The sequence below is a fragment of the Pseudopodoces humilis genome, chromosome 10, assembly GCF_049639895.1.
Source record: "Pseudopodoces humilis isolate 2021_Gansu_Grassland_sample_001 chromosome 10, ASM4963989v1, whole genome shotgun sequence".
Classification (NCBI taxonomy): domain Eukaryota; kingdom Metazoa; phylum Chordata; class Aves; order Passeriformes; family Paridae; genus Pseudopodoces; species Pseudopodoces humilis.
The window spans coordinates 26,468,810-26,484,262 of NC_142209.1; the positions used below are offsets into that span (position 1 = coordinate 26,468,810).

Genomic DNA, 15,453 nt, shown 5'->3' on the forward strand with positions numbered 1-15,453 from the left:
AAAAGCACAGAGGGATTCCAAAAATTCTGAAATAACAGCCCCAAGTTTGCAGGAATGCCTAAGCAAAATGTTTCCATGAGTAGGAGTTGTCATTTTGTATTTGTGCAAGCTGTTGTTCGAGGAAAGTAACAGTGTTTGGAAAGGAAGAGTAACTTCCTGCCATGGGAACACAAAAGAAAAAAGACAAGGCTGTGTTTTCAGTATCTCTGTTTTCTATAATTTTATGAAGTCTGACTGCTGAATGATTTACTACAAACTGGCAGTCACTGCCTGAAAATCCAGACCAGAATCTTTCCCTAAGTATGTGAATATGCTGGAAAGGCAAGAAAGCAATGGAAATCTGATTACCTCCTGTAACTGGGGTATATTAAACTTTTTAATTCAGGCACTCCTAGTATTTAATCAGTATTTACTTTGAAAAACAAACACAGCAAAGCATAACCCCATAATCCCCAAGCTGCTCATGAGATGTCATTTCTGTCTTGGGCATACCTCTCATTTTTCATTTGTGAATGACTGAAATTTTCTGCCTCTTGTTTACCATAAAATGTTCATAAAAGAAGAGGCTGTGGCTCACAAATAATGCAGAACTGAAAGCCCTGGGAGTAGCTGCAACTCGGAGCAGACTCAGATGTTTTAGATGTTCTGACTAGAGGCTTCGCCAAAAAAACTTATTTAACTCATTGTCTCCCTTTTCTGCAGCTACTCAGTTTTGGAAGGTTACTTGATTTTAAAGACAGTCTTCCCTCAGACATTTGGCTTTTCTGTAACAAAACCCTGTCTAATGCCTTTGGGTGGAAATGAGGACAAAAGGTAATCTTACCACCTTGCCCACACTCTGACATACCAGAATATTAAACCTAAGTGTCTGCCTGTTCTGAGGGCAGAGAGCTGAGCTGTCAAAAGTGCAAATTTTAGCTGATTAACATGTTACAATTTGGTTGAGATGTGAAAAATACTGTACAAAACAATCTCGTGATACCAGGAAAATCTGTATCTATTTCCATTGTTGTAAACAGATTTTGTGGCATAGTTTTTGCAAGAATTCACTTTTAAACTTGTGCACTATCTCACAGTTAGGTGTGTCTTTCATTTGAATTGTATGCTGACTGAAGTAAAATTTTTAAGGCACATAACAGCACGTTGGATTTGTTGTTTGTTAAATATTAACAAACATTATATTATAACAAATATTAACAATAAAGAAAATGGTCAGAATGTAAGTGCAATGATGATGAAAAACATGCAAGATATTGAAAGAAAACAAATTTCCAGATTCTTGTACTTTCTTAGGTAACTACTACAACTATTGTTTCACTCAAATTTATGACACTGCATCTTGGAGTTAGTGGGATGTGTGTCCTACCTACTCCTGCTGAAAGACTTTCCAGAACTTTGCTCAGATGAGAAATTTAATTTATGGTCTAGAGGTAGTCCTCTCAATGTGGTCTAAATTTGCTTTTATGTGCTTTCTGTATTTCTCCTTGCACAGTCAGCTGTTGCGACACATAATGTTAAAAATCAGCTTTGTCCTCTCGCAGCCTGGATTGACCCAATAAGTCTTTTTAACCCCTCACTTACAAGATTGCTGCTTTACATCCCTGATTACCCTTTCAGCACCCGTTTCATAGAAATGAACTTTTCCTGAATACAGCTGACAAAAGTTATGTGGAACATCTGAGAAGAGGTTGTCCAATAAGGTTTAATTTTTACTCATATTGTATTATCTGGCACACACCAGAAGAATATGTCTTATTTAAGGCTTTGGCTATTGGTGGCTCTCAGGAGGCAAAAGGGGAAAAAAAATGGTCCTACTGTAGTTTTGGAGTAATATTAATATATAATTTCAATATTATAAAAGACATTATCAAACAATTTGTCTAGTTTGTCTTTCTAGTTAACCTAGGTGAAGTTTGTTTTCTTAAAAACTACTTTTATCTAGTGTTAAACAGTGGAACAGTAACATTAAAGCCTGATGTTTAATATTTATTAGGAGAAAAAAAATAAAGCACTGATCTTAATATTTAAAGTATTTTAAAAACTGACCCAAAGCTTTCAGCTGAGAGGTATCTTCTCCCAGCATTAACTCTAACAATTAAAAATACATTTTCAGAGTCTTATCTCAATTTTGGGATAAAATGCTGCAGCTGCAGAGACTGAGCATAAGCTAATGCTGGCCCAGGTCAAGCTCTTACTAGTGAGAGCCACAAAGACAGCCAGTCACTGTGGAAGAACAGCTGTTCAGCCTGCTCTGTTTATCTTATCATTCAAATGCATTTTGATATGTGCTCCAAAAAATGAGCAAACTGATCTCATCTCCCCTTTCTAAATCTTCATTTAATTTACACTCTGCAATAGCCAAGATCTTAATGTTTCATAAGCAGCAAAACCCTTGAAAAACTCATGGTTTATAATTTGTCTTCAGAGAAGATGAAAATTGCTTCTTTTGATGGGATGTACCACTGAAAAGATTCCGCTTTAATTCATTAATGATATGGAAAGATGACCTAGAAAAACAAAATTCCCTCTTGCCATTGGAACGTGGAAAGCTGAAATCAAGAAGAATTTTGCTTGCTGGCCAAATTCTGCTTTTTCAGTGTGGTAAGAGGTGACAAGATCAGGGGTAGTGTGAGGGGAAGAAAGCAGAATCAGAAATCCCCAACTGTGTAGCCTGGACACCCCAGAGAAGGGTCGGCAAGGGCAGCACATGCTCTGCACCCCACACAGTGATGCAGGAAGGAGGAGCTGTGCACATTCATTGTTTCCCAAAGGAAAAAGATCTGTTTTTCTGCCTCTGCCTCTCCACTGATATTGGTGCAAACCAAAATATTGTTGTGCTTGGGGTTTCTGGAGAAGTACAAGGGGACTGAGAATGGGGTGCAGAACCTTTCACTAAAGGGAAAAGAGCATAAATAATGTTGAGATTCAGTAAAATCCTTGACATCAGATGGCTGCTTAGTGGTTTTCAGGTTTTCCTGTGTTACATTCTTGTGCTGTGTAAATGGTATTGTTTTTGCTTCTCGTAGTTTGATCTTCAGCTTTAAAAACAAGCTTACCACAGGTGCAGAGTATCTGCAACAAATATCAGCACACTGACCCATGGTTTTCTTTCTATACTTAGATGTAGACCTGAACCAACTCAGAAACATCTCCAAGAAACACATCAGTATTCTTAAAATCAACTCTTTGTTCTCTTCTAGGATGATCTGAAAATCCAATACCCACATGACAAGTGTTATATAATGCCCCCGTGGCAAGTCTTATTTAACCAAATACAGATGTGTTGACTGTCAGGAGAGGCAGCTCCCTGTCCAGCCCCAATTATTTGTGCGTGTTCTTTTGGCAAGAGCTCAGTTATGTGCAGTATCCATTCCTTTCAGTGTAATGAAGGTGAAAAGTTCAGCTATCTCTAGACAAGACCCTGTGATTTGAGCAGAAAAACATTAGAAACCCTGTTAGGCCTGCGTTGGATTTGCAAAATATGCACACTCTTAGGGAGGGACAAATAGCTAAATCCAAAAATGTCCAAGGCCTAAATCTATATGTTCAGAGCCTTCCCTCAGGACCCACCTTAAATCTGGTGGTACTTTAGCTTCTGTCAATAAAGATACTAAATCTGGTAGCAAGTCCTACTGGTGCCAGAGCTCTGTTCCCAAACTACACCCTCTCTGGGCCTATAGGTAATTATTCCTTGCACAGCTGAAGGGAGAAAGTGCTGTCTCAAAGCACTTGATATCCCCAGAAGCAGGGTCTTATCTGGGAGTCAGAGCCAAAGCCAGCACAGGTTTAAGGGAAAGCTGAATTCCCTGTGCATTTCCCACTATCAGAGGGCACTCATATCAGCTTGTAAAGGGTGAGGAAATGGGGCTGAAAAAACCCTCAAGAATAGGTTTCCCTTAAAAAGGCTTAGCAGAAACAGACACATCTCTCTCATCAGTTTCCAGACCATTAAAGGACTCCTAAAATGCAATGCTGATGCATGATATGGAAAATTAAGAGAAGTAATGATTTTGAAATGGTGGAGTGTCTGATCTTGTAAGTCTTTATTAAACCTCCATTGTTAAAGGTATACATGCTCATGAAGAAGTTGGATTTTTTATTTCTAAAAAGATAAATACTCAGATTTTTAGTGAAAGCCATCTCTTTCTAGGAAATAAAAAAGAGAGAATTAAAGGAATGGTGCAGATTAAAAACTGAGTTGCCAGCAATAGAGTTTTCGGAAAGAGAATTCCTAGAGAAGCAGGGCAGATGAAGTCAAGTGTGTCAAATGTGAACCTGATGAGCCTTTTCCAACATTAACATCTTTGAGTGTAAAATTCTCATCTTACTGAATGTGGGGATGTGGTGACATCTCAAGCTACAAACTTTTTACATTCTAATAAAAAAGCTTCCCTTAATTATTTAAGTATAATTAGAGTTTAAGCATCACCCGCCATGTAATTTTTCTTGATTTTGTGTTTCTCAGCATGCTGCTCTTTATAGGTCATTTTGGAGCAAACTGTTATGTATGAAAATACCTTGTAAAATGTCACAGTGGAAATCAATACCTGTTGTATTGAAATAATAATTCCCTCCTCCCCTTTCTTTTAATCTTCTACATTCCTTCAGCCACAGATGCCATGAAACTGCGTTGTCATATTGGCTACACAGAAATGTTATTTTAATTGCCATTTTTGTATCTGCTCCATGCAAGGCAATTCTAGCCCTTTCAAGCACATCTCATGCACCATTTTATTCATGTTGGGAGTAATTTTCATAGCCTGTTCACAAGCTGGTTCCCATTTTCACTGTACCTTTGTTCAGCTATGGTTAAAACTCATTGTACATCTTCCCTAAAAAGGTTGCAAAAGATATTATTCCTTGAGCACAACACTTAAATACTTCCCCTGTGCTGGACAATAGCATTCAACCACAGTCTTTTGTTAATGTACCAAGAGACAAAGACTAAGATGAGTGGAAAGGATAAAATGTTTCCACATGACTGAAATAGGAGGTTCCCCACTAATACCAAAACTGAAGTCTGGACAAACTGCATGGCCCTCATATACATTAATTTTGTAGAAGCACAATAATTTTTATATGGAAAAAGAACTATTTCCTTTCTAGTCCTCTATTAAAAAATGGTTTTGTCCAATATTTTTTAAACCAAGGGAAAACAATGTGACAAATATTATTGTCCAGTGGCTCCCACATAACTTCCAATGTTGATACACACGTTTTAGAAACTTATACCAGTGAATTGGACAGAGACCATTGTTCAGATACAGATCTATCTGCTCTGCTACACCAATAGTGTGCCCTTCCCAAGAGGTAGCTGTAGTAAGGATCTAGCAAGTATTTTACTGGATCTGTCTAGAAATTCTATAATACCTGGAGGATGTGGCCAGAGCAATGAGCAAGGCTTGAAGGATCCCTCTGATGAAGACAATGGGATTCTTCTTAGTGATGAAGAAATACATCATTGGCAGAATAAACAGCCCGTGCACCACCAGGCCGCACACCACCGTAATGGCATAGAAACCCAGCTTCTTCCCAATGGCCGAGGGGTCATCCATTTCCAAGATTTTGCCAGCTATTAGGAACACAATTCCAAATGGAAAATACCTGAGCAAAAAGAAAGACAGTCATTATTAGGAGACAGCTCCCTTCCATCACACGGTAAGAGCTGGCTGCTCCTTCCAGTGGTGGTACAATGCCAGCACTCTCTGGGTTTGGCTCTTCTGGCTCCACACAGAGGAGGATGCCCAGAACACTGGGCTGAACAGTTTTTTTCTGTTCTGAGGGTCCCTCTCAGCACAGCTGAGATTATGGTGCTGGCAAGGAACACCTTTAAAATGTTTTGGTTCTGAAGGCAGCTCTGACTTTTTAGCTTCAGGCAGGTAAATTACTGTGAAGAAGGGAATGAATCCTAAGCTCCCCTCATGTGTTTGTGCTCATGTAGCTGTTCATGGATTTTTGTTGGAAGCTCTTAAGTAAACGTTTGTGTTGCCTTTGGAAGACAGAGGAGAAACACCAACATGCATTAGATATGCTCTTGGACTGCCTGGGGGTTTAATTTGGGGCAGATAAATAGGCAGAAGTATTGTTAGTTTCTGAATCCACTCTGGACAGGTGCTTTATCAAAACTGTTGTACTTCTGTGTGCAGCTGTGTACAAGGTCATGGATGCCAAAAAGCTTTAGATTAAAAAAAAATCTGGGAGCAGCCAGCCATTTTCCACTTGCAGCTGTGCCATCTCCAGAGACTTGACACTACTTCTTCATTTTTCCAGAAATAAACTACCTCCTTTTACATATCCACCCAAGCAATCATTCCCTGACCCAGCTCAGTCAGACTGGACCACGTAGCTGGAAAGAGAGGCTGAGTGCTGGTTCCCTGCCCCATGTCAGGCTGAGCCACACTGGGGGACATCCTGAAGTGAGAAGAAGGTGCTAAGCTGATAGCTCTTGTTGTTGGCACCTGCTGTTCCTCTGATCTTTGGGGCAGGTGTGTTGGCAGGGCCAGCTGGGTCTGCAGCAGTGCTGGAAGGGATGAAAATACCAGCTAGAGCATCCCACCATGCTTCTCCCTTGTGTGGGCTGGGTGGCTGTGATCCCTCTCGGCATGCCCAGGCATTGGCAGTGCCCTTGGGGTGTACAGAACCCCACCCAGCTATACCATGTTCTGTTACTTGGGAGTAACATAGAGGGTGCCTCGTCAAAAGGATGCTACAGACCAGGGACAGATGTCTGTGCATCCTCAAATGCTGAAGCCCTGCAAAACTTAGGGTTGTTCATCCTGATTTATTTCCCTGGAAACAAATTTTTGAGATTTCTGTGCATCTTTTTCTGTTGAAATGTTCTTTCTATTTTTAAAAAATATTGATTTTCTTAGTAAAACGGTTACCTACCAAACAGCAACTGCAACTATCTTCATGACAGATTCGTTCAAACACTGGCAAAAGCTGACCAAAGGGACACCGCTGTTCCCCATTCTTCCCAACATTATACCTGCAATCAGAGCATTCAGGTTCAGTTTCTCAGGTGTATTCACACAGCCCCAGTGCTTTCCCTCCCTGCTGAAACTCAAAGCCCCCTGGTAGCAAGGCTGTGTCCTTAACCATCAGTCACAGAGCCCTGTGAGGGATTTACCTCCTCGGAGTGATCTGTGGAAGACAAACTGAGGAACATTTTCTAGTGAAGGAATCTGTCTCTGTCTACAACTGGCAGCACCAATGAGGACTTGGGAGGCAAAGCCAGGTTTTGAGGTTTGCTCTGGTAATGGGAAGTTAGTAATGAAGTCTCTCATATTTTTAGTAGCTTTCTGTCTACATAATTAACCTTTATAATCAGCCCAGGACACAGGCTTTGCAGTTTTTGGGGAAGTAAGGAAATGCAAATTCATGGGAAGAAAGGCCAAATTGCTATAAAGACTAACCAGTAAAGAAGAAAGCAAATATAACCCGTGTATGTGCCCCATTGCTCAGAAAGGAAATTAATACAGCTCTGGTATGTGTCATCTAACCATATATTCTCCAGACAGTGTTAGTTTCCATTAATGCATATAAATAGATGACATTTTCCTATAGTTAATTATCCTCCCTGAAAGGATTATAAGTGATCGAGTCAATTGCTCAAAGAAGCACTTTGAAAACTGGCTGCACCGAGGGAGTTTGCCTGTTGAGGGGAGCTGCCTGGGGAAGCAGGGGCTGGCAGTGGGGTGTGTGCTGCCACTTGCTCTGATGTGCAGTGTCCTTGCTTTGAGCAGAAGCAGCTCTGTCCCTTGGAGCCCACAGCTCAGAGCCACGTCCCCTGCTGAGGCAGGGAGGGAGGCTTTCAGGTGCCTTATCCAGGGATTTCACAATTGCAGTGCTCTCTAGATGTGAGTTTGTGAGCCTGTTAGAATTCATCTAAGCCAAAACTTTAGGTCAGAAGATAACACTCTTTCATTAAGCTGTTTCAATATTTTGGGGTTGGGGGTGGGTGTGCAGAAGACTGAAGACAGCAATAAATGCTTGGCTACATCCTTTCATCCTTGTTCAAAACAAAAGCCTGAAATAGTCCCTGGTGATGACAATTGTTGAGGGTTTGGTGTCTCAGGTTTGTTCGTGGCTGATACAGCCAGAGGTGACCCAGCAGCCATGCTGTGGGTGACAATCCTCTTTTTGTACATCAGCCAGGAAGAAACCAGCTCTCAACTTCCACCTCCTGAGCCCTGGGCCAGCAAGTCTGAGGGGCTCTGTAAAAGCTGCACATTCAGTTCTGGGCAGACAATGAATGGTCTGTTCTCAGAAGTAGAAAAGTGCCCTTGGTCCTAATAAGTAAATGTAATTAATTCATTCATATCCAGTATGTTTTGAGAGGAATAGTGTTTGCGTTGATGTTGTACTTTGGAAATGGACTATAAAATACTACAAACTGGGAGACAGCCAGTTTCCAGCAGGGTTGTACAGGGAATACCACCCACTGGAGAAGCTAAAAAAACAGAGACAAATCCACTAATTCCAGGTTTGAATCTTGACCCCTTGTGCTGGTATGAACCATAACATAATAAATACAGTCAAAGATGTTTTATGGAACTACCTTTGCTGACCAGATTAACTTCCAAGAATAAATCTACATACGGAAAACTTGATCAGCATTTTCTTATAAAAGTCATCAGAACTTTATGATTAACTAGGAAATGTTTGTTTAAATTTCTTCTTTCAAATCCACAAACATAACACTCAGGGCACCAATGAGTTCCTCCAGCAAGTTAAACTAAATAAATAAGCCAGACAGAAACTCTTACTCTGACAAGCTACTAGGTGGTATATAACTATCTTCATTGCAGGACACCAAAAATAAATCAAGAGGTTTCAGTCGAAAAAGGAATATCCACAGATTAAAAACTCATAAAACAATATGGGTTGGCATACTGGTAGAGGGGCCATGGGTCTGATCTGGTGGTAATTCCTATCTCCTCTGAGCACACTGTACGAGGTTCTCTTACAGATGGGTCATAAAAGCCAAAAATAATTGAGAAAAAAATAAAAGAAAAAGATTGTAAGTGAATGCACAGAAAACACAACTCCATGGAACAAAAGTCATCAAGGATTTTGAAAATTTTTGTCTTTGAAAGTGTGGGGGAACAGCTCTGTAACAGTCTTGCCTTTCCCCCCCTCAAAGTTTAGATAGAAGCAGTTAAAAAAGCTGAGTCAAGAAACCAAGCAACCCAACCCCAATCCTTTTCTCTTAAACAGACACTTGGATTGTCACAAACCAAATATGTCTGAAACCTACCCATCGTGGCAGAGAATATCACAATCCCAAGTACATTCATGCCATCACTAGCGCCTGGCTCTGATTTGTAAATCACTTCAGGAGGGGGGGTGATATCCAAGGCAAAATTCTGGACATTGGATCCATTCTCATCCTGGACTCCATAAATTATAATGCGACGAGTAGTGCTTTCAGATGATGCTTTGTTTGATTTAATGATGGGAATACTCCTGGTGCGATACTGAAAGAAAACAAAATAGTTTTTATTACAATATCCCAGCAGGAATTAATAGTTTAATGAGACCTCCTAAGTGCTCTGTTTCAACAATGCCTCACGTTGAAGGGACAGGCATGAAAAGGAGAATGAAAACTCCTCTCCCTGTCTGATAAAATCTGTAAATACAGTTGAATTTTTGGAAAAAAAAACATAAAAAACCCACACTTTCCTATAATCAGATCCTGGTGCAGCAAACACTTTGCCTCCTGAAAAAGCTACTTTCCTGTAAGACATAATTAGGAATGACTTCCTAGAGGTTCTGAGTGCCCTTCTCTTTGTGAGGTTCCCATGAAATATTCCCCCAGGTGAAATAAATACAGCCATGCCTCTTGCTAACTCAGAACTTTTAGATGAATTTTTCCTGCCAAATTCCAACCTGATTAATTAGCTTCTTCCCCACTACATTACTTTGTTGATTTAATTGAACATGGTATTCTGTTCTTCCATTGTGTGATGTTGCAGGGTGCTCTTAAATATATTCCAGCTCTCCTCAGGTGAATGAGAAGCTGACGTAGGAGTGGGTATTTATTCTCTAGTCACACTAGAGACCACGTTATCTCTGTTTTGCCTTCAGATACCATGGCTGCTGAGGCTAATAGAATGGGACTCATTAATTCCTAAATTGCTCCTTGCTGAAGGTACTAACAGTGTCTGCAATCATATGCCATGTCTGTATCTGGGTTATGTTTTACAAAGATACATGTTTCATATGATGCTGGCTCATGTCTTTCATCAGCAAAAGGAATATAGCCACTTACCTGCTTGAATGTGGCCTCAACAAGATTGGCTGGGAACATGTTCCTAAAAATGAACAAATAGAAGAATAATTTCTATGGAACTGAAACAAACTTATTTTTACTGTGTGTTGGGTCTGCCATGATAAATCAGTTCTTTGCCCTCCTGGAGAGCAAGGGCTGGGCAGATGCAGAGGATGCCACTTTCTCCCACCATGCCATACAGCTGTGCCTGGCTGAGCCCAGCTCAACAGAGACAACTCCTCAGAACTAAAGTTCTGGGACTTGCTTCCAAACACCTGGGGTGAGACCCAGGAGCTCTGGCTGCAGATTCTGGCTCTGCCACAGTCTCCATGTTGTGACTGGGGTGACATAATTGCTATGATTCCCTTCCCCATCTGCTGATTGGGAGGATGAACATTCTTCTATTCCATATTTTGTCTTCCCTACTTAGATAATGAGCTGTTCAAGACAGTCAGAGATGTATTCTTGAGACCTCTGGGTGCTGTAATCAATCTACTGTGGCACTTCTAAATACTCCTGTGCTAATTCATAGACTGTAGTACCCCTGGTACATTTTCATTGCTAAAATTGCAAGTTATGTAGACTTTGCAGTGGTTTGGTCAAGATCAGTTTGCTTTTCAAAAAGAGGATCTCATTCCTGATTAAAAGAATTGGGATTAGAGCTGTACAGTGCTCAATTTTATTTTGATACAGTTCTGAGGCTTTAGAACCTGAATGAGGCTAGTGGCTTCATCTTTGCTTGCAGCTGAGCTACAGAGGAAGGCAATGACCCAACACGGAGACTGCAGGGAGACCAATAGATTTTTAATTCCAAAAGGGACTCTTTTTGTCACCTCTTCTGACTTTCTGTGTATCTCACTGTGTAACATTTCACACAATTATATCCAGAGCTAATTTATAACTTCAGTTTGAGATGGATACTACCTTGCAGAAAGACAGTCGATCATAATTTGAAATGGAGAGCACTCCCTCTACAGGTTTCAAAGAGGAATCAGTATAATTGGGCAAAAAAATAGCTAAAAAGTCATACATTTCCATGCAGCATTTGGGAATCAAGACTTGTGTGATGATTCTAATGGGATCATTTTCAGGACTGATTTATTTCCAACCCTAAGCTTCTGAACCTTGGGGCAGAAGACAATGACAGTCTATGACCCAATTATCTTCTTTCATATACCTGTATTTATGCAAGGAGAAACTCCTGAATTCTCCAACAAAATGACTTTTAATTCACAGTCCTTCTTAAACCCCAAGACAGGTTAACACTCAAATATATGTAAAAATCTATTCTCAATTCCAAAGAGAGTTGCTGTGTACATGGACATTTAGAAGAATGCTGAACCAGAGACATTTTCCAGATCTGCTTTTCTCTCTGCAGCAGCAGCAGCACATACTTGTTGCTAATGGAGTCACTGTGCAGCACTGGCTTAGAAAACAGGATTTTTTTTTCTATTTTAAGTGTTCATAACACGGTATTATGGTCACACTTAAAAGTATGAGCTAGATTCTGCATCAGTAGCATCAATCACTGAGAGCAGTTGCTACAAAGCAGTAATTAATTATCATTTTTAGGGAGAACCATGGGAGAAAAATTTAATTAAGTGATAACTGTACTGCCTAATGATTGAAACAGAAGACTGAACATGAGAGGGACTTGTTGATCTGCTGCTTGAGAGCAGATGAGTCTCATAAAGGCATTGGATTGTCTCTGCAGACTGTCCATGAAGCTGCTGCTTCTCTGGTTCAGATGTCAAATGTGTAGCCAAAACAAGACACGGACAACTGGCAGCTGTGCATCCTTTCCCTGTCAGGCGCAGGCACAACCTTCTGCCTGAGCCCTTTGGCTTGACTGACACAGGGAACCAACTGAGGAACAGCTGGATGGAGCTGGGCCTGGGAAGATGGAGTGGATGTTTATAGCAAGAGGAATCACTGGACAGTAAAGGTGGTTACTGCTTTATTGTGCCTCATAAGGGACTTCTGCTTCCAGATTGTTAAAGGCTTCATTAATATTCATTTGTCTTTGTTTTGTGATTTGAGATGCTGGGCTGAAAGGTGCTATGGGAGTGCTCAGTGTGATGGTTGTGCTCTGACCTTCTGTGTGAATGTGAAAGCAGAGATCCACGTGGAGATTCCAGCACAGCTCTGAATATGCACCTCATGTATGAGCTGTGGCTTTACACAGAAACAGGAATTTAATTGCTGATGATTTCCACTTTCTCTCTCATAGTCCTAATTAGTAGAATTAAGAACAATTAAGATTGCTTGAGAAAGGAAATATCATATGGTTAGTAGCTAGATTAAATGTTAGACAAATTTGTAGAGGATTAAAGCATTTTGTTTCTTTATCATTCTTTATCCTGCAGGAATTACAACTACCCACTTAATACTAGATGCTGGAATTCCCCCAATATTTTTTAATAAATTATGCACTGTGATCCAGTCTTTGGGACTAGCCTTACCAAAGATACACAATTTATCTGGTGAAAGGATGACCTGAATGTGTTTGCCAGAGCCTCAGCTTATTTTTATTTTAAGCTGGTTTACTTGGATTGAGAAAATCCAGTATTAGCCAAAATTAAGTTTTGTTAATTAAAAACATTTAAGAGAGCAGTTGGTGAATGAGAACTTTAATGGACTAAAAACAAAAAATGAGAAGAAAGAATTGAACTGCCACCTAAAGATGGAAGGTGACTGGGAGGGTTTCTTTGTTCTGTCAGGCCTTTTCAGAAACACTTCTTGCTTGAGGGGTGTGTTTTGCTGCACACTGATAATTCCAGCCATGAGCTGGATGTTTAGCAAGGACCTCCTGGGAATGGTTCAGAACAAGAGACTGAAGTGAGTGTGATATGGAGGATTTGACTTTTTAGTATGGAACTGGGATGGGGAGGGCTGGCTGGATCCTCACAAGGTCCTTGGGATAGCCCTCCTGTGGTCTCCTGCCCACTGAGCCTGAGTCCCAGGGAATGCTATGGAGTGGGAACTTTAGTCTGGCTTAAAACCCAGACATGTGCATTTGCCCAAACATATGACAAAATGAATGGCAGAATGTTGTAGCCTGTCCATCTCTGCCCACCTCTGTTCCAAGCACCCAGCCTGCCACCAGATTGTCCCCTGCAGATCTCTATGAGCTTTACTGCAACTCTGGATGAGATCCAGGTGTAGCCACATGGGTCTGGTCCCAAGATCATAAGGTGCGGCTGTGTCTCTACTCAGACACTGTGTCTATCACTGATGTACACTGAATTAAAAACACTGCCAGCATTTACAAAGGAGTGATTCAAAGTGAGCTCATCATTGCTGTCAGCACCTATAAATACTCTTGTGTTTGTTCAACTAAGAAAGCCAAGCAGGTGAAATACTTCTGAAGTTCCAGCGTTGCTTGCAGATTGCTTACAAGACACAGGTCACAAAATAAGAGTGCAGGAAACTTAATGTGATCTGGGATTCATTTCTCTAGCACAAGCAACACTGTCTCTAACCTCAGTGGCTCAGTTCAGCATTCCTAGCAGAAATAATTTCACATAAGAGTAGGGAATTAAACCTACTGCATAACAGTGACTGAGTCTGGTTTAAAACATAGATAAATTTAGGTCTGAGACAAGGATATTTTTGTAAAACAGAAACAGAAGACATAGGCTTTCTGATTACATAAAAAATTAACAGCTGAATAGTGCCTGCCCTGAAGAATAACATTTCCCAGAGCATCTTCTGCCTCAGGAACTCTGCCAGATAGAGCAGGAGGATTCAGCTGAGGCTAAAAGGGTGAATGTGCATGAAGCTTCAATATCAGTTCAGTGAACGTTCTACAGAGCTGAACTACTGAGCCACAGCTGGCACAGCGAGCCTGGCCTGCCCTTGCTGTGACAGCAGCACATACGCACAAGTGACCTACTAATCACCATCTTTGACTACAGCCTGCTGTGATGCACAGGCTGCTGCATTCCATGAGCAAATTTTGGAGCCCTTCCCTAATTCTGCATGGGATAAGAGGATTCAGATGTAGATATATTGAATTAGGAATGTGTATGTACATGTAATATGAGACAACTATGGCAACATGTGTTCTGCACTTTGGTAGTCTTGGATTTTGAGGCAATCCTAAAGACTTGTATGAAGTGAAGGCAGCACCTGGTCTAAGGAGCAGGTCTGAGGCTGCAGCTTCCCATTAGACAGAGGACAAATCAGCATCTTGCCAAAAGTGGCAGGTCCTCTTCCCTTCCCCATTGTCTCCCAGCAACTGACCTATGAATTATTAGAGTTGATTGGTTTTGTTCCTCTAATTTCAGCTGCTTTAGGAAGCTGAATTGTGTTAGGAAGCTGTTCTTCAGCACTGTCCCCAGGATGTGGGAGCCCTCTTGTCTCTTTAGAAGGTGGTTGGCTCTGAGAACCACAGTCCACAGGGACACAAAGAGCAGCACTGTTAGACTGTCACTGTGACGCTGTTAACTGAACTGTCCAGAGAACATGAGCCTGCAGCTGCTGGGACAGCTCGTTTCACATCCCCTGGATAACTTCTGTTAGAAATAACAGGCCAGATTCTGGTTTCAGTAATGCTACTGAATGTCTGGTATACTCATTCTGAGTCCTGACCACAGTGTCATTAACTCAAAGCATTCAGCTTTTGCAGATCCTCTCAGTCAGAAATGAGGCCAGCGGTTCTAGTGCAGGACAGCCACAGGTATGGCAGATGTTGTTTCCTTGACTTAGAACAACCCTTCCCTCTGGCACTCTGTGCTCTGCAGCCCCAATCTGGTTTTGCTCTCAGACTTTGATGTTATCAGCACCTAATCCCTGCCACAGCAGACAGTCTGGCTGCAGTCTCCCACGCTGGGGAATTAAAGCCACCAGACTGGGGGTTTTGCTACATATGTGTCCTCATAATATTTATTGGCCTATATTTGCACTAGGCATAAAGCAGCTTTGGATGCTCTGCTCTCAAATTTGAGCAAGCGTAGCTGAGCTTGCAAGAGCATTATCTGAAGGCTGGAAATTTGACAGTATTCTAATATTTAAGTGTTTTGAGACCTTACCCTGTCACTATATACAGCAAGGGTACGGAGAGCAAAACTGGAGCCTGAATGGTTTGAATGAGAGCTGTAAAGTTTCCAAGTTGTTCCAAGAATGAACAGCACTGTAGCTCCTATTTACTACAGGCTGAGGTCATTCTCATTTCAGGA

General features: G+C 41.2%; 1 protein-coding gene across 2 annotated transcripts in view; it reads right to left on the minus strand.

Annotated features, from left to right (window-relative positions):
* SLC1A7 (solute carrier family 1 member 7) overlaps positions 1–15,453 on the minus strand; it is a 47,891-nt gene that overhangs the window by 11,364 nt on the left and 21,074 nt on the right. For both annotated transcript variants that reach the window (XM_088060274.1, XM_005521170.2), the window contains exons 4-7: positions 10,274–10,316; positions 9,260–9,479; positions 6,889–6,988; positions 5,371–5,604 (exon numbers count right to left, since the gene is read on the minus strand). In XM_088060274.1, coding sequence (XP_087916400.1) covers positions 5,371–5,604; positions 6,889–6,988; positions 9,260–9,479; positions 10,274–10,316 — 597 coding nt within the window. The remainder of the gene's footprint in view (positions 1–5,370; positions 5,605–6,888; positions 6,989–9,259; positions 9,480–10,273; positions 10,317–15,453) is intronic.